General features: G+C 34.8%; 1 protein-coding gene across 10 annotated transcripts; it reads right to left on the bottom strand.

Moving 5' to 3' along the window:
- Nucleotides 1-351: 351 nt before the first annotated feature.
- Nucleotides 352-18566, bottom strand: CIPK9 (CBL-interacting protein kinase 9). 10 transcript variants are annotated; one of them, XR_016041453.1, is made up of 15 exons: nucleotides 18141-18566; nucleotides 10390-10452; nucleotides 7975-8046; nucleotides 7729-7836; nucleotides 7523-7603; nucleotides 5469-5522; nucleotides 5223-5348; nucleotides 5049-5154; nucleotides 3028-3150; nucleotides 2141-2251; nucleotides 1556-1672; nucleotides 1320-1376; nucleotides 1018-1092; nucleotides 828-902; nucleotides 352-691 (listed from the first exon to the last, which is right to left on the bottom strand). XR_016041453.1 is itself a non-coding variant. In XM_020668566.2 (15 exons), the coding sequence occupies exons 1-15, from the start codon at nucleotides 18309-18311 to the stop codon at nucleotides 674-676; spliced, it is 1341 nt and encodes a 446-aa protein (XP_020524225.1). In that variant the 5' UTR covers nucleotides 18312-18566; the 3' UTR covers nucleotides 352-673. The 10 variants fall into 10 exon arrangements, 8 of the variants coding, with proteins under 8 accessions (XP_020524225.1, XP_088704160.1, XP_088704158.1 ...); XR_016041454.1 differs by having other exon boundaries at nucleotides 352-685; XM_020668566.2 differs by having other exon boundaries at nucleotides 5049-5138.
- Nucleotides 18567-18782: the final 216 nt, after the last annotated feature.

Here is an 18782-nt window from a genome sequence, read left to right as displayed (position 1 = left end):
ATGAAAACCACATTTCTCGACACTACTTGAATGTAGGCTCTAATTTGATTGTTTAAAGCCTAAGCTCTATACAAACCTCACCCTTTTATCGTACTTCATATTGTTTTCTGTTTATTTAATAAATGAATTATTCCAATTTAATATACCATTATGTTGCTATTAGCATTTCCTTATGATAATTTTAGCTGTTTTAGTTTTCATGAAACCGCATGTTTGTCATTTATATCTGTTTGTGCACATAGGGCGTATGTTCAGCTGTAGCATGAAAACTACCTAATAGAGGCACAAAATACGATATTCCGGACACCATGGCAAAAGAGCAGTCCTTACTACAAATACGGGAAACGAATATGAAACTTGGAATGAATTGATACATTTATTTCCTTTTTGCACAAAATAGAGTGCCTTATAAACGGCTCAACAAAAGAGGCGGGGCGAAAAAAGATATATATCTGGTAAGAAATTAACAAATTTTCCTTGCCCAGACAATCTTATACTTGCTCATTTAAGCAGATTTTAACAAAGCCTTCTGCCACCAAATAAATCTTAAAAGGGTTCATTGCATGGTGTCCCTATTCTTAGGATCAATAGAAAGATGGGCAAAGGGAAATAAATAGCACGCAAGAATGGAATTGCAATCATGCACCTGGTGAAGGCATCTTCAGCTACAACGTCATCCTATAACCTGCTCCTGGAGGAAATTTACTTCGGATGCTTAGTTTTATATATTTTCCATGTTAAATAGAAATCTTAAGCTACCAGGAAACTGATTATCACATTGAAATTACTCATATTACAAACAGGAAAATTGCAGCATTGATGATCACCTCCTTTGTTTCTTCTGTGTTGGCCTCAGATTTCCAGACAATATCTTTCAACCCCGACGAAAAACTTTTGTAAAACTGTAATTAGTGGGAACAATAATCTCACATAACCATGCGACAATTCAAATTAGAAACATTATATCATAATGAAATATCTTTTTTTCCAAAGAAGCTATAAAGCAACCAGACATACCTTGTGAAACTCCAATGTGTCGCCTCCTGTTTTACGAAGCTCAACCATGAAAAGTGAAGGAGCAACCTCAAATACCTAAAGGTGGAAACAAAATGCACATCAGGTATGGGTTCTCCCCAGTTTAAAGTACTTAAAAAGGAACAGAGTAGGAGAAATCATGAATTCCGAAGAGATATTTGCCTTTCTTTTTTCCACCCAAACTAGATGTGATTTAATTAAAGCATCCCATGCCCATCTGACTTTCATTTTCCTTTGAAAAGCGAGACAAACTAAAATAAAATGCTACCAATATATCTCTATACCTCCGTCGCCACTGACAAATGACCCTTCCTTCCAGTCTTGTCACCTTGCAACTTCATCTAAATCACAGGAAAGTATAACATATCAAATGCCCTCTCTAATGGATTTTTGGTCTAAATGTTCCAAGATTGAAATTCACTCAACCAGGCAAGTTGAACACTAAGGAAAATGTTTCTATCACCTTGCAATTGTGCTTACAACTCATATCCTTATGAGGAAAGTAACAAGACACCAGTACCTTATAATTTTGCTTGCGTACATTGAAACCAAGAGGTTTAGCAGTTTCCTCAATCTTAGAGACTATCTCATTTGCAGGGCGTTGGGATGTAAACCGTGTCTCTCGCTTCACAAGTCCCTGTCACTTCAAAACTCATTAGAAGATCAAAGACACATAATCAACAAACTCATGTAATGGGAATTACAGCATTGGTATAGCATATTCTAGAACTGCACAAGGGTTATTACATTCAGTTTAATAAAAACAGACAACATATTAAGAATGCTCTGACTGGTTATCTTTCATGAATTTTAAAGAATGAAACCTCCCAGGTATGAATCCTAAACAATATCCTATCGGCTCTTTCATAAAATGTTTTTGCTTAGTTGAATTATAGACAACTATATAGCTATGCACTTTATGAAAGAATTAACTACTTGCCCATAATCTGTCCTAAAGAAATATGATGATTCATACATAATGAATCTACAAATTACAGAACATACTACAGTCAAAAAGATAAATTAGCCTCACATTATAAAATAGGAAACTACGTTAGGCAACACATGAAAATTAAATATTTTGAACCTCATTTAAGAAACATACCATTTGTTTTTCAAACAGGTTCCCGAGATTAAACCCCTGTGATCTGGAAATAAGCTCAAATGCATTCATAGATTCTGGTTGTTTCTCTTTCTTCTCTGTCACAAGATATTCCTACATAGAAATTGAAGTGCTTTAGAGGATAAATAAAGAACTGCAAATCTGTCAAGGATAATACTGCTTCATAGCATATAGTTCAAGTACTTTGTAGTTCAACTAATTTGTAGTTAAAACGGTTGTAGCAGTTAGGATGGACTAAGTCACCACTAAAATCAATGATCATTTATAACCCTATACTTTGTTTGGCAGGTACTTGTCAAAGATAAATTTGATGATGAAGTTGAATTTCAGTCTTGGAAACCCAAGAATTCAACCATATGAGAATACAAGACATTATTTCTTATCCTCTAAAAACAAGGAGAGAAGAGGTACATAAAATTTCATAATTGACCAACAATCAGGTCCATCTCTCCAAAAATATGTATCGAAGTCATGTCCATGATTTAGAGGCAAACCTGTCAAATCATGACACTTCTCACATGTGAAAACCTTCACCCAATATTGTCTTTTTTTTTAGATTTTCAGATGACTCCCAATTAATTCCAATATTTTGCTTTTCTTGCTCTCTTTAACCTGTACTTTGCTTATCTTTTAGTTTCCAGAAAGGCACCAATTTAAGAGAACAACATGTGAGCATGCACAATGGAACATTGATCATATGTTCCGACAGTTTTTCCTCTTTTGTGGGGACAGGAGGAAGAGAGAGAGATCAGTACCGGATTATCTGTATTTAAGCCTTTCTTTTTTTTGGTTAATTCTATATTGGGTATTATATCTTGACGGTGATTTCCTTAAATGCAAACCTTGGATAAGGTGACTTGGATACTTACCTTTGAGCCATTAAAAACAGCATCAACATCATCAAGGGTTACTCCTTCTCCTTGCTCAAAATCTGGTGCCCTATAGTCCTTGCGAAACCATTCATTCTCTAAAATCTCAGGAATTGTTATGCGCTGCAATTCAAACAAAATGTAGATTATCAAATTGTTCCCCATTATATGAACATCTTGTTCAATTATTTTTATTAGTAAGCTTTTACACCTGATGTCATGGTGTACCTTTTATCACTAAATCTTTACCAGCAAATACATCTCCAGAACATGAACTCAAATATTAAAACTCCAACAGCATTTTACAGCTGATCTCAATGAGTCTTGCGTTATTAAATAAAGGACTTAGAAGTTTGAACTATTCAATTGCAACACGTCTGAAGGCATGAATTTTGTTTGGACTGTGGTTTTTATATAACAAGAAATTGGACACAATAAATCAATACCACGATTCACTATATAATAATCAAATTAGAGTAAGCCAAAGGGAAGTCGAGCAATGGAGAGTGTCTTCAAAAGTTAATGTAAAAGGTAACAAAGGATGGGAAAACCAAGCTGCAGTTACTTTGAAGATTCATTCAACCACAACATGATACCGATATATTGTCAGCTGGAAGTAAATGGTTCACGGCATCAGTATGTTAAACGGTTTTCAGAAAGGCACCTGCCTGGGATCCAAGGCGGTCCACCTAGGCAGGCCAAGGCCCTCTTAGGCAGCCACCTAGGGTGAGGTTACTCTAGGAGCCCGCCTAGGTGGGCACCTAGTGCCATGGCCAAGCCTTGCCCGTTGGCCCCCTCTATCTTTCCCTGGCGGCTGCCTTTGCATTTTCAAACATGGCTGTTAAATTGTGGTTACTTAAAGGGCAAGGGGCAGTATTCCACCCTGCCATGGTCCACAGCGACTACATAGATGAAATTGCCTCCATGGGCCCTCCAAAGTGGGCACATGAATGGTGAATGGCACCCAGGATGTCTACACTCTCGTCTAGGGCCCTTTATGACCTAATGGGGAATAGGGATTCGAAATGCTCCTTTATCTTTCTCTTTTCTTTTTCTCTTTTTTTTTTTATTTATGGCCTAGGGGGGTTTGGAGGTTGTGAATATTATCTCACCCAATTCTGGATGAGAACTTAGAATAGACATCCTTATAAAAAGGTTTTTCCTGATTTGACGAAATTTATTGCAACGGAAAAAGGGATTTGAAACAAAACTTTGGGTTCAATGTTCAAGGAAACTTCATGGGAGCTTAGAATTTGTGAAATTGCGGTTGACAATTCCAACAGGGCAATTTGATGGTGTATGGTGTATGGTATATGGTGTATGCAATGTTCATAGACACAAAAAAAATGTATCGATGTTGTACTTACAACATACACTAATATATTATGTCAACTAAAATATCATTAATAGCACAATCAATATTCATAACTGCACTAACTTCAGTGTATAACTTATGTATGCATGTACAAATAGTATTAATACATTTTATTAAGTACAACATACATTTTTTTTTTATATGTTAAATACAAGATACATTTTCTTTTAGTTTTTTCTATTCGTGGCCGTCTAGAACTCTTTGAGGACTCCAAGTTTGCTACCTAGAATCCCTACCCACCTAGTTGCTGCCTGCATCCTTTCAATAAACTCGAGGGAAGGCATTGACTTTCTCCATCCACGTCAGTGATTTATTTGTTTTCCCCCTTCCTTGCTAGGTACAACCTTTTGCTCTTCTCCAAATTTTCAAGATTTTTTCTTCTTTATTGTTTTCATTTTTGCTATTTCCCTTTTATCAGTTTTCTTTAAATTTATTTCATTATATTTTATTTTTCTAAAATTCTGCTTTTGTTGTTTCTGGTTTTATGCCCAATTGCAAGAGATTTGTGCAATGCACCTCTTGGAAGCTACTAAGTAAAAAAGCATATTAAAAACATTCAAGGAGCAGAATGGTATTCAATCTTACTTTCACAGTTCTCAAGAGCATGCACCATAACTAGAAAATATACAGTATTAATAACACTTACAGTTGCAGGATTAGGGTCAAGAATACATTTAATCAAGTTCTTAGCACTCGAAGAAAACCACGAAGGGCATGTGAACTCTGCCTTGTATATCTGAAGTTCACATAAACTATAATCTGCATCAGTATTAGTACACAGAAAGGACACAGAATGAAATAATATACTTGGAGTACTCACTTTTCTGTACAATGTCATGAGGTTCGGCTCATCAAATGGCAAGTATCCAGCCATAAGCACAAAAAGAATAACACCACAAGACCAAATATCAGCTGTTGTGCCATCATAACCTTTATCATTCAACACCTACAGAGCACAAGTTCCAGTTTTGAATTTTTGTCCCATAGTTGATAGGTCCCATCTTAATTTGTATGTAACTGTACATTGGAACTTATATTCACATGCTCATGAGCACGATTGTTTTACCTCAGGAGCAACATAATTTGGGGTTCCACATGCAGTATGTAGCAACCCATCCTCCTGAAAGAAGATCCAAAAACTATTAATTAATATGGTTTTCTCATGTACACACTCATCATGCAAAATAGGCAATGGAGAGTGTTTGTTATCTTCCCAATTGACACAAAGATAATCTAATCTAACTTGCTTACGTTTGTGAACCTAAACCTGCAGAATCAAAACCAAGATTAAACGGAGAAATCGATAGGCATTACATAAGAACCTTATGCATGAAAACCAAGGAAGGCCCTCAACTTGCTCATGAAGATGTTGTAAATTCATCACTGTAACAGGTATTGCAAGTTCAAAGTTTTATAATATGCCATGAAGCATTGCTGATCAATCAGTCACCGAGTTTTTAACCAGTTGCCCTTTAAATTTTGAAGGTATAGTGAAATGTATTTTGGATGGCCATTTGACTATGGCTTCAAATAATTCTTCTTAGTGCAAAGAACCAAACTTTACATAGGGAATATTTTCATATCTTTCTTTTCTTTTTCGCAACAAAGAGGGGACTAAATTGCTTATATTGTTTCTTGTGACACTGGTAGAAAAATCAGGAATAGTTTAGGCCTGTAGCTGTTAAAATTTTCACATACATAAATAAGAGAGAGCTTGATTGGTTGTTGCTAATCCATGTTGAAGGAAAAGCAATATGCTGTAATGGAATAGATGTCGCAGCAATCACCTTTCCACCTTCCATGCATTTCTTTTTAGTAGAGTGATGAGAGAGAAGGGATATATTGCGATGACCACATATTCTTCCCCCTTTTCATCTCATTATTCTCAAAAGGATATATTTCCCAAATTTCATCTCATTATTCTCAAAAGGTATATTTCCCAAATTTCATCTCATTATTCTCAAAAGTATATATTTCCCAAAAACCAGTAACCTGTGCTCCAGAAAGATTTAAAATACGTGACTCTCTCTGCCATACTTGAAATAATCTTCAAATAATTATCTGCCATACTTGAAATAATCTTCAAATAATTAAAAAAAAAGGCATTTCTGTTCATGACTTTCCCAAGCTAAACAAGCACCATGGATATCCCTTGACCAACTATGTTGTCTTGGCTAACAAATGCAACTTTCCTACATGATTTTTGTTGAGCATGCTCTCTCACTAATTTGATCCTCCTGCATTTAATTGAGTTTGATCCTCATGCATTGCATGGGTTGCGTGTTGAGCTTAATCATTGCATGGGTTGCGTGTTGAGCTTAATCATATCTAATGGCAGCATATAAGAATCCTACTCTAATTTCTCTTATGGCCTACCGTTTTCACATTTTCTTTGAATTGCTTTAGAGGAATCTTTTTTTGCGGAATGAATTGTTTATATCAACAGCTTTGCTTCCTTCCTGCCATCCTATATCTGCATAAACTACCCAGAATCCCATAAAAAGTCTTATACTATTAAATGAGACTTATGGCATCCCAATCTTTTCAATTTAGAGCTCAAAATTCGACTCTAAATAAATGGTTTAGAGGCTTGAAAACTTGTCTCTAAATTAAACTTTAGAATGGTTTCTTTTGTCTTTAACATGTATACACAGAAATAGATATTCATAATGGATGAATGCATATACACATATGCAGGCACGCATGTTTGTAGGTAAATCCCACGTAATCTATATCGTTTGATATTGAGAACTTCTATGACAAGATAATGCTAAGCAAGGTTGTGTTACCTGTCCGTATAGAGGTAAATTTTGGTTGGATAAGAGATTCAAAAAGTTTCACACACACAAAACACGCTTGCATGCGCACATGCAGAGGTACAACACACAGCAGAAATCAGATAGCAGAAAAAAAGGAAAACTAAAATCACAATACTATGGTTGCTTCAATTGCCAATAACTTAGGCTGATGGTTATGTCATTGCCTGCATTATGCTATGAAGCATAAAATCATTACCAATTATAATTCACTCCTAAAAACTATCATAAACGGATTCCAAAATAACATTATAAAAGGAAAAATGAACTTGAAATGAATCCATAAATACAAATGATTACTTACCCGGACTTGCTGAGATAATGCACTCAATCCAAAGTCTGAAACTTTAAGAACCCCAAATGAATCAAGAAGTAGATTCTCAGGCTGCAAGATAGCCCATCAGAAATTCATGACAAGAAATTAAGGCTGCAAAACTTGCACACGAGATCCAATTGTTCATGCGACTTATGGAATTAAATTGAGATATGGCTTTCAGAATTAGGTCTTACTTTCAAATCTCTATGGTACACCCCTCTGCTATGGCAGTAATCCACAGCATTGATAAGCTGCTGAAAGTATCTCCTTGCTTCATCTTCCTTAAGTCTCCCATGGTTTGCCTAATTAAAAGGAGATAAGAAAATCATTCACTATATACTCCATATCTTTTTGAAAATTCATATATATTCCACATCTTTGCATGTAAACCAATTTAAGGAAACATTAAAACATATAGAACATAAGAACAGAAATATTACTATTTTGTCAAAAAGTTCCCCTCCTTCAACGAATTCAATCACAATGTATATCTTTGTTTTGCTTGCCATGACCTGTAAAAGACATAAACAATAAACTGTTTAGAAGTTGAATGTACCCGTACACAGTTCCATATTTTTCTTTCTTTACTTTTTTTATGAGACATCAGATTGTGGGATGAATGGATCTCAAGCTGGGTCAGTTTACCAATCTCATCGCATATTCTTTTTGTCACTCATTCTCAATTTTTCTTGTATATATATTTTTCTTAATCTCTTTCCATGCTTCTTTGATCTTGTTATACCAGGAATGCATCTGAGCAAGTTTGGGCAAAATCTTGTTTATTTCTTATTTTATTCTCTCTGTTCTATGATTGTATCCTGTTATTTTTCCTTCTAGTTCTTTCCTCCTACTTCTTTCTGATCTTTAGAACCAGTACCAGCCAAATCTATTGTTTTTGTGATTTCTCTATTTAGATCTTATCAAAGTTCAGTTCTTTATTTTTTATTTTATTTTATTTTTTTGACAAGGTTACATAGGAATGGAACTTGGCATGGAGTGCTATGAAAACCTAGCTGCTACCATCTTGACCCAAGCCTGATTCAGTTTTTCATATTTAATCTTCTATTTTTTTTGGATTCCCTTGTTTGACTTATTTTTATTCTTTTTGGATTCCTTGATTGATTTGCTTGCACGAGTGATGGTTCTGAGGTTGGGTCGCTAATAATCCGGGTTGCTAGTCTTGTAGAATTTGTTGTTGTTTTTTCTCAATAAGTACTGCAGTTTCTATGGTTTTGCTTTCAGACCCCGTCGTTTCTTTAAACGTATAATTTTTTGTTGTTGTTGTTGTTAGATCTCATTGTGTCTTCTTTTTTCTCAAGATCTTTTGGTTTCTTTTAAAATTTAGTGTTTTTTAATCTCGAAATTGAGTTTTTCTCACTAGATCCATGGTTACTCTAGAGGGCCCTTAGATCTTACGGTCTCTTTCATAGTTTGATTCTTCTCTCTTTAAATCTAATTCTTCATATAAATGTTGGGTTTGCTCCAAAGTTTCTTCTTACTTCAAATCTAATCCTTCGTTGAAAATTTGGATTCCTTGTTTGATTTGCTTGCACCACTGATGGTTCTGAGGTTGGGTTGCTAATGATTCGGGTTTCTAGTCTTCTTGTAGAATTTGCCTTCTTTTTTTTTCACCTCAATGAGTCCTGTGGTTTCTCTGGTTTTGTCTTCAGATCTCATCGTTTCTTTAAAAGTACAATTATTTTTTGTTGTTAGATCTCATGGTGTCCTCCTTTTATTTCTAAATCCAATGGTTTCTTTTAAAATTTAGTTTTGTTTTATCACAAAATTGAGTTCTTCTTAGATACATGGTTTCTCTAGAGGGTCTTTAGATCTCATAGTCTCTTTCATAGTTTGATTCTTCTCTCTTCAAATCTAATCCTTCATTTAAATGTTGGGTTTACTGCGAAGTTCAGTTTTTTATATTTATTTATTTCTTTATTATTTTGGATACCTTCTGTTTGATTTTTTTTATCCTTTTATTTTTTATTTTTTTGGGATTCCTTGATTCATTTGCTTGCACAAGTGATGGATTTGATGTTGGTCGCTAGTAATTCGGGTTTCTACTCTTCCTGTGGAATTTGTCTTTTTATTTCCTCAATAAGTCCTATGGTTTCTTTGGTTTTCTCTTCAGATCCCATCATATTTGTAACGTTTTTATTATTAGACCTCGTGATATCCTCTTTTATAAATTTAACCTATTCTCAAAAAAAAACGATATCATCTTTTATATCTCTAGATCTAGTTATTTCTTTTAAATTTTAGTTTTTTATCTCAAAATTGAGTTTTTCTCCTAGATCTATGGTTGCTCATATAGAGCAATACATGATTATTCTTTTTTCTTTCAAAGATCATATAATGGGTGAATTGATATTTAAAAAAGAACACAGAATAACCGTGTATTAAATTGCTCTTGGTCTAAGAAGGTGAGGACCTTAAACTTTCCCTTGACCCGTCCCAAGCTTAGGGCTACAAGGGGTAAGTTGAGTCAAGTAGGCAGCCAACGCAAAACTTTGCCAAAACTTCCCATGAATCCGGAATCTCCGATATCTACTTATGCTCTGGCATTGCCATATGGGGACTCATGGCCTCACTTAGAGTATAGCCCTTAATAACGGACCAGGATTCGTGTAGCTGACCCCAATTAGTTGCAAAAAGGCTTTGATGATGATGATGAAATTAAGTATAATATAAAAAACCCACAAGTGGACTATATTCTCCTTATGGTTGACAAGCAATGCATACTAGCCCCCATTATGTATGCGATAAGAAATAAACAGCCTTGGCAGTTAACTTCAACACAAAGCTAAGATATACAAAATGATTTCTCAATTGATGGAATGGAATAGGAGCTATACCTCAAAGAGTTGAACAACATTTGGATGCTTGATCAACTTCATGGTAGAAATTTCTCGTTTTATCTGGTAGAAGAACAAATTTAAGTGAGAACTTCATAACGAAATTTAAGTAACATTTAGGAGGAAGTAGTTCATGTGATTTTACATGGGGGGCTACATACCCTTCATAACTATTACATAATAAAAAAAGAAATTCAAGGAAATATAAACTGAAAATAAAAAATGATGAAAAAAAATATTCTCAGCATGCATTTGTACTTGGTTTAAGATATCCTTACTAGGTACCCAAACCGGTTCATTTTTGTTCAGAGTCAGTGTTACCTAGACACCTTGCATTTGGCTTGGTGTTGCGTCTCAACAGTTCCTAATACAGGATAGACACTTCATCTGTATGAATCAGGCTAGATCATAGTTACCAGAATCTCTCTGTTGAGGCCGCAACTCCAATTTGAAACCCCGATTCGGCGATTCCAATTAAGGAATCTTCACAAAAACTGTTTCATGGAACTCAGGAATCTCAATTCCTTAGTTTAGGAATCTCATTTCAAGCCTTGTCAAAATCTCGATCCCATTATTTATGGAATCTTGGTCCAAACTTTTTCGAATCTCAATTCCAACATTTATTGAATCTTGATTCCACATTTCCTCAATTTGTAGGTGAAGGGAACTGCGATTTAATCAACATGAAATCTTGCTTAGACCTCCATAGAGTCTCGATTAGAACTATTCCGGAATCTCAATTCCACGAAATCAAAATTGTTGTTTATCGGTGCACAAGTCTGAGATTCGTTGTACATGCAATCTCACCTTAAATATTTATAATTCTGATTTCAGTCATTTGTAAACCCAATTGGAGGACATTATTTCCCATGATTTACAGGTGCTCCAAATAGTAATCTGATGAATGCAATGTTGACGTATTTGTATTTGTAACTCGAATCAACTTTCAAATGCAAATGTTTAGAGTTAAGAGATACTCAACATGCATGATTCTAATGTCTAAGTATAACGAGGGCATTGAAGCATTAAATTCAAGAGAACTTTGTCCTTTGAGTATTAAGATTTAACTACCCCATATTTTCACTTCATATTGGACGATTCCAAATAGGTTGGAAACTCGATTCTGTAGAGATAGAAATCTCAATTCCATCTATATAAGGATCTTGATTCCATTTTGGTCGAATCTTGATCGATAGGAATTTCGTCTAACATGATTCCTCTTGTACGAACGTCAATTCCAAAGATAGGAATCTTTAGCCGGCCACGATTCTGCAATTTCGATTTCTAAAATGATTTGGATTCAGAATCGTTTCCAACAACTTTCGGCTATTGTGCCACCTACGAAAAAAAAATAGCTCTACCACGAATTGATCCTTCAATCGCATGAGATAAATCGGTAAGGTCCACCATTGTTCCATTTAAGCTTCAATGATTAAATCTTGATAGGTCCATTGTATATAGAAGTTAACAACAGAAAGCATTGTTTTGGACAATATAATAAACTAGAAAATTAAGAAAGCGTTAACATAACAGAATCTCTAAGCAACATTTTTTTGTCTCTTCTTAAACAAATATTTTCAAATTTTACATATTTATGTTAAATATGACAAATCTATCATATGTATATGTAAAAATTCCCAAGATTAAGCTAGTAGTCAATGATAAATTCAACAAACAGAGTTTATATATTTAAGTTGAACATGCAACATGCGATACTTCTCTTTTCCATTTATTTTTCATTCTTCAAGATAAGATTTGTGAGCCACTAACCACGAACCATGTAGTGACTATAAAAATCAAGAGTAATTCGTAGAGAAAGAAACTTGAATTATAAATATTCAAGTTAGCCAAAACATTCATCACTATTTTCTTTATTGACAAAATTATGGAATAGAAGCTAATAGATTATCTGTGTATATTGTCTCATTTTATTGTTAGATACACCAAAATATATTTGAATGTTTGGATCTAGAAAAATCAATAATTTATAATTTTATTGCACAAAATAAATTTTTATTTGCTTATCAAATCATCATCATCAAAAAGCCTTATCCCAACCAGTGTTCGCAAAATCAAACCGGAACGGTTAACCGGACATGGGCCTAGAAGCAATTTAACGGGCCTAACCGGTAAACAGGCCGATTCAACCGTTCTAACCAGGCAAGTCCCGAACGATAAAAAAAAGTGTTAAAACAATGAAAAAGATACAAAAAAATCCACTAAAATATGAAAAACATATAAAGAACGTGATTAAAACAAAACACACTCAAATGAAGTTAAAAATTAATGAAAAAATGGATGTTTAACAAGTCGATTTGTGCCCAGGGTATTTTTAAATTTTCTAGAAAAAGATAGGAAAATATAAAAGTGAGTATCAATGACCAAATTTTTTTTTTAATCTTTACCATAACGTAAAGAATATTAAAATAGTGTTAGAAAATCGAATTGACCAGCTCTTTTTTTAAAAGAAAATGATCTTTTTTTTAAAGAAAATGACATTTTTTAAAAAAATCAAGAAAAAATTATGTTATATATAAGATAGGCCCTTATTTTTATCAACTAAGTAGTAAATGCCATATTGGTTAGTGGGTCTAGTAGTATAAAAAGAAAATGATCTTTTTTTTTTTTAAGAAACTGATCTTTTTTTTAAAGAAAATGAAGAAAAAATGATGTTATATATAATATAGGCCCTTGTTTTTATCAACTAAGTAGTAAATGGCATATTGGTTAGTGTGTAAAGGACTTCATTAAAAAAGAACGCTGAATGGCATATTTGGTTAGTGGGTAAAGGACTTCATTAAAAAAGAACGTTGGAGGCGGAATTCGAACCCTGATTCAAGTAAAAACTAATCGTCAAAACTAACCAATACACCATTCTCATGTATTTGATATAAATTTGAAGTACTATTCTATTTAAAGTTTAAAAAACTAGTTAATCACCAAACCCGAAACCGGCCACTGGCCGGTTCCGATCTAACCGGCCGGTTAGCAGTTAGATCGGCCGGTTTTATGAATACTGATCCCAACTATTTAGGGTCGGCTACACAAATCTTATTCCGCCATTCTAGTATAGCAAATGGCCATACTCTCAATAAGACCATAAGTCCCCATATCTTTTCTCACTACTGCCATCTATGTCAATTTGGGCATTCCTCTTGCCCTCTTAGAGCTTTCTACTTGAACCAAATAACCCCTCCTAACCAGTGTTGCATTCGGTCTATGTTGTACATGGCCCGCACACCTAAGTCTATTTTACCTCATTTTATCACCTATTGAAGTTAATTTCCCTCGAATATATTCATTTTGAATTCTATCCTCTCTAGTCTTTCCACTCATCCATCTCAACATCCTCATCACAACTGCACTCATCTATGAGTATGTTGTTTCTTGAACGCCTAAAATTCCGCCCTAAAAAGCAAAGCTGGTCCCACAGCTATCCTATAGAACTTCTTCTTCAACTTCATTGGTATGTAGGGATCACATAAAACTCCAGCTGCACATCTCTACTTTGCCTACCCAGCTTTAATTTTATGTGCGTCATCTTCCTTAATCTCTCCATTTTCCTAGATTATTTACCTAAGTTATCATAAATACTCTCTTTTACGAATTTCTGGGATATCAATCTTACTTACTTCCTTGTTTGTACTCCTATTATTATTAACCTTCCATTTCATATATTTTGCCTTAGTTCAGCTAATTTTAAAACTTTTAGATTCTAAAGCATCCTTCCAAAATTCTAAATTGCGTTGACACCACTTCTAGTCTCATCGATCAAAACTATATCATCTGCAAAAAACATATACTACGGTACCTCATCTTATAGGTGCCTAGTTAGCTCGTTCATAACTAAAACAAAGATATACGAGCTCAACGCTGATCCCTGATGTAAGCATATTGCCACTAAATTCTCACTTGTCTCTCCACTAATTATCTGCATACTAGTTAGCGCTCCCTAATACATATCTCTTACCATGTCAATATAGCATCAGGAAATTCCATTTTTTTTCAACATCCACCTAATTAAATCTCTAGGTATCCTATCATAAGCGTGCTCAAAATCGATGAAGACCATGCGGAGGTCTTTTCCCTTCTCCCTGAAAATCTAAATCCATTGCTTAAGTAGAAAAATGGCCTCAAATGTAGACCTCCCTAAGATATATATATATATATATATATATATATATGGGAGTGGATTCTGTCAACCCACAGGCTGACTGCTACAGTGTCAGCCAATGGTCCAGATTCAATCAGGGTTGATCTGACGGTTACAATCTCATTTCGTATTTGAATTTTCATTTTTTTTCTACAAATCCAAATCACTTGAAATTTTAAACGTTCATTATTCTCATCAAGGCACACCTAATAAAAATATAAAAAATAATAATTCACAAAATATAAATACCAGCGAAATTTTTAAGAGGTATTTTGGTCAATTTATATTTTGCGAATTATTTTTTTTATATTCTTCTTTTTTTGAAGAATAGACACTCCAAATTTCAAGTGATTTGGATTTGTAAAAAAAAAAATGAAAATTCACGTACGAAATGAAGTCGTGACCGTCAGACCGGCCCATATTCAATCTGGGCCATATATATATATATATATATAGGGAAAAATCCTATCAGCCCACGGGCTGATAGCTACAGTGACCGTCAGATTGGCCCAGATTCAATCTGGGCCATTGGCTGACACTGTAGCTATCAGCGCGTGGGCTGATAGGATCTTTTCCCTAAATATATATATATAGATATATATATATATATATATATCTTTTATTTGTTTATCTTTAAAAAAAAATTCTCAATCTTCGTATTATATGTATGGTCATCAATAAATATATTATATTTAAAAAGGGCATTTGGGTCAGGTCTAGTTTGTAGGACAAAGTACTAAAAATATTTTGGACACATAGTAGACACGACACTTATGCCACATGTAACACAGTTCAAAGCTTATCTATTCTTTACAAAGAAATAATGTTGCCAAAGACTAAGAACTTCAAAAAAACTTCAAACACAAGGTAGCCTCATGATAAATGTCAAATGAGTGACAAACAATATAAACGGAATGAGTGTGTGGGGTGCATAGCTCCTCCATTTTCAGGAAATTTTATGGCTTATAATAGAAAATATGACATTCTAACTCAAGCAGAAAAGAAAATTTATGATTAATGAAATTAAATATCTATATGTACGATACAACTATTTTGAGTCAAGTTTCTAGTAATAGATATATATATATATATATATATATATATATATATATAGAGAGAGAGAGAGAGAGAGAGTGAGAGGGAGTTTACAAATAAAAAACTGCACTGAAGTTCCACATGATATATCTATAGATGCATGCAAATCCAATAATCAATGATGTTAAAGAAATATACAGACGGATCTGTAACTCTTCAATTACTCGTGAACTCAAAAAAGTCTAATTAGCACTACCTTTTGCGCAACTATCCCTTCATGCATTAAGTATCCAAGTATTTAAGGTACCGCAGTCAATAAGACATTGTTTTCTTTTTCAGTTTGTAAACTTTGCCCAACCACTTCTAAAAGCTAGCCAAGGCAACTCCTCAACATGGTGAGTCAACTCAGTTTTGGCTGGTTTAGCCATCAGCCATCACCGACTCCAAACTTTTAACACACGCACACAAAAATCATTCACAGAGCCCTTCCACATGTAGAGAGGAATCAGCTGTGCGGTTATTCAAGGGCCACATGTGCAGAATATTGGCTACATATCTAAATGTTCAAACAGAAAGAAAGTGGCTACATCTGTAGCACAACTGAAATGTTTGCCATGGAAGGTCTAATTATTTATTCATTTGATTCAACTTGCTGGATTTGTTCAATGAATCAATGGTAAATAGTAAATGCATCCCCAACTGTTGAAACAACAGATCTTCCTCAATATTGAAGTCTCATTACTTTCAGTTCTTCTTACTGTGAAAAGAATTATTTTACTTGGAGAATAGAAGAAAACTCTGAGTATTACTCATTGCTTGAATCCAATTCTCTTTCATAGTCTGCAGTCCCACCCAGCCTTCCGTTGTGACTGAGTTACTATGCTACTTCTGCCTAGTGATTTCACATCTTCAGATCAACAAGCAGAGGCAGGTACTATGGTATAGGTAAAATAGGCATGGATACACTTCCATGAACAAAAAATTTATAAAACTCAATCAAAAGAAAGTAACTATGAGCAGATGGAACCAGATAATCATGGGTGTGTTCTATGTCAGGGATTGACACATCTTATTCAAGGAAACTTGATTTGAAAGTCATATGCATGTTCCCATGCAAAATGCCAACTCAAATCTACATATAGCAACTAAAATCATGTATCTTCCAAGCTGGTCTAAAAGAGAAAAGTTGTCCAATAAATATTCACAAGGTGCATAAAAAGCTCTATATACTCGATTCAATACAAAAGACTTTCCACAAGTGAAAAACACAAAGAATGAGGACTTGGAAAGTGGAGACTTTAAATAAGACCCAAGCCTTCAAATGTTTATTTATCCTAATAAATCAGTACTTTCTATACTTCCAACTTCAGGGTAAGAATGTTCCATGAAACAGATCTCTATGAGAGAAGAACTGAATGCCTTAAATTCCAGTGCTTGCGAACAGATTCACCATGCAGTCAAGACAACATAATTTTCTGTTGGGTTTTCATATGATAACGAAACAAGCGAAAGACAGATGATGAAGTTTTAGAGAAGAGATATGAAGGGTCATTGACAAAATCTGGTTTATAGAGTTCAGAAACTATGATACTCGATTCAACACTTCAAAGATCAAAGCAGAAAAAATGCACCCTCAACTCAAAGTATATAAATATCTCAGAGGACCTTCAAGGCTAAAACTAAAAAGAATCAATCACACTCACACTAAATTAACATCAACTATACCACCAAAAAACCTGTTAACAGATACTTACATTTCAAAAGCATACAATGACCTCTTATTCCTGATGGTATCCCCAAAAAAAAGAAAAAGAAAAAAAAAAGAACCAGATGAAGTTTCCTTGTGTCATTTTCTGAGGATATCTCACGAGAAAACAATAATAATTTGACCATAATCACCGAATTATGTTCACGGAATTTTTATATATATTTATATAAGGAAAAAGTTTATATAAGGTTGCAACCTTAAAATGTAGAATTACAGATGCACCTCAAAACTCCATCTGAAAATGTTATTTTAATGTTGAAAAAACCTCTAATTGATCATATCGACGACATCAAGATGTATGAATATGAAAAGAAAAAAAAAAATTTAGTCCCAAAAATAGTGCACTTGCAATACATTATCCAGACTGTCCATTTTCAATATTTTCAATTTATAGATCTACTTGATTTTAACCATTTTTTAAATTTAAAATTTTATAATTAGATATGAAAATAGATTTTGAGATAATCCTAAGAATCTTTTTCACTAAAATTAGATGTTATCATAAAATTTGAAGGTGCGCCTTAATTGGATTGTTTAAGGTTACGTTATAGAAACCGCACCCTTATATAAAAGCTAATATTTATTTTAATGAATATAAAAATGCTAATCATCAAAGAACAATAGAATACATCGCGAATCTTAATCCCGAGCATCAATTTAATAGTTTCAAATAAAGAATCCGGTTATGCGAATGAGGGGAAAAAAGTATTATATCACTTTCAGATTACAAACACTGCTTATGTAAGAGAACTAGAACCGAAGGGCAGAGAGAGAAATAGGGCAATAAGGGCAAACCTGCTCAACCATCTTATGCTTGAGCACTTGTTCCTTGTCAACAACCTTAATGGCCACACAATCCCCTGTATCTACATTCCTCGCGAACTTCACCTTCGCAAAGCTGCCCTCCCCAAGGGTTCTCCCAAGCTCATATTTCCCCACGCGGGTTCGGGTACCAGGCAAACTCATCCTCCCCAACCCACCCTTCTAGCCCAGGAGACCAAAGCTCCTCTCCCCCTCTCTCTCGCACTCTAAGCGCCGGAGCTATGCGCTCAAGCTCTCAGGCCGCACCGGGCCCAGCGCCTTATGTAGCCACAGAGGGCGGCCAACGCCACCTCTGCCTCTGTCTCTCTGGTTATCTGGGCTAGGCCGAGGGGGGGCAGAGAGGAAGAGGGAGAGGAATTGGCATTGATGGCCGAGGTTTCGCCCGCTCACGCGTTTCGCGACCCCCCTGTCCCCCAGGTTGACCCTTATAAAGGCCGGCACGATTGCCTTTGGAACACTCTTTTCCTCTCCTACTTTACGTTTTACAAGCTTTTTGGAACACTCTTTTCCTCTCCTACTTTACGTTTTGCTTCCAAAACATGGGTCGTTATCAATTACGATGGCTAAGGCCTCCATTCATCCCTTATCTCCTTGTACTTTTTAGCTACCTCACCT

This window comes from Amborella trichopoda, chromosome 9 (assembly GCF_054954075.1).
Source record: "Amborella trichopoda isolate Santa Cruz 75 chromosome 9, AtrichopodaSantaCruz75HAP2 v2.0, whole genome shotgun sequence".
Taxonomy (NCBI): Eukaryota; Viridiplantae; Streptophyta; class Magnoliopsida; order Amborellales; family Amborellaceae; genus Amborella; species Amborella trichopoda.
This window is presented reverse-complemented; position numbering and strand designations above follow the sequence as displayed.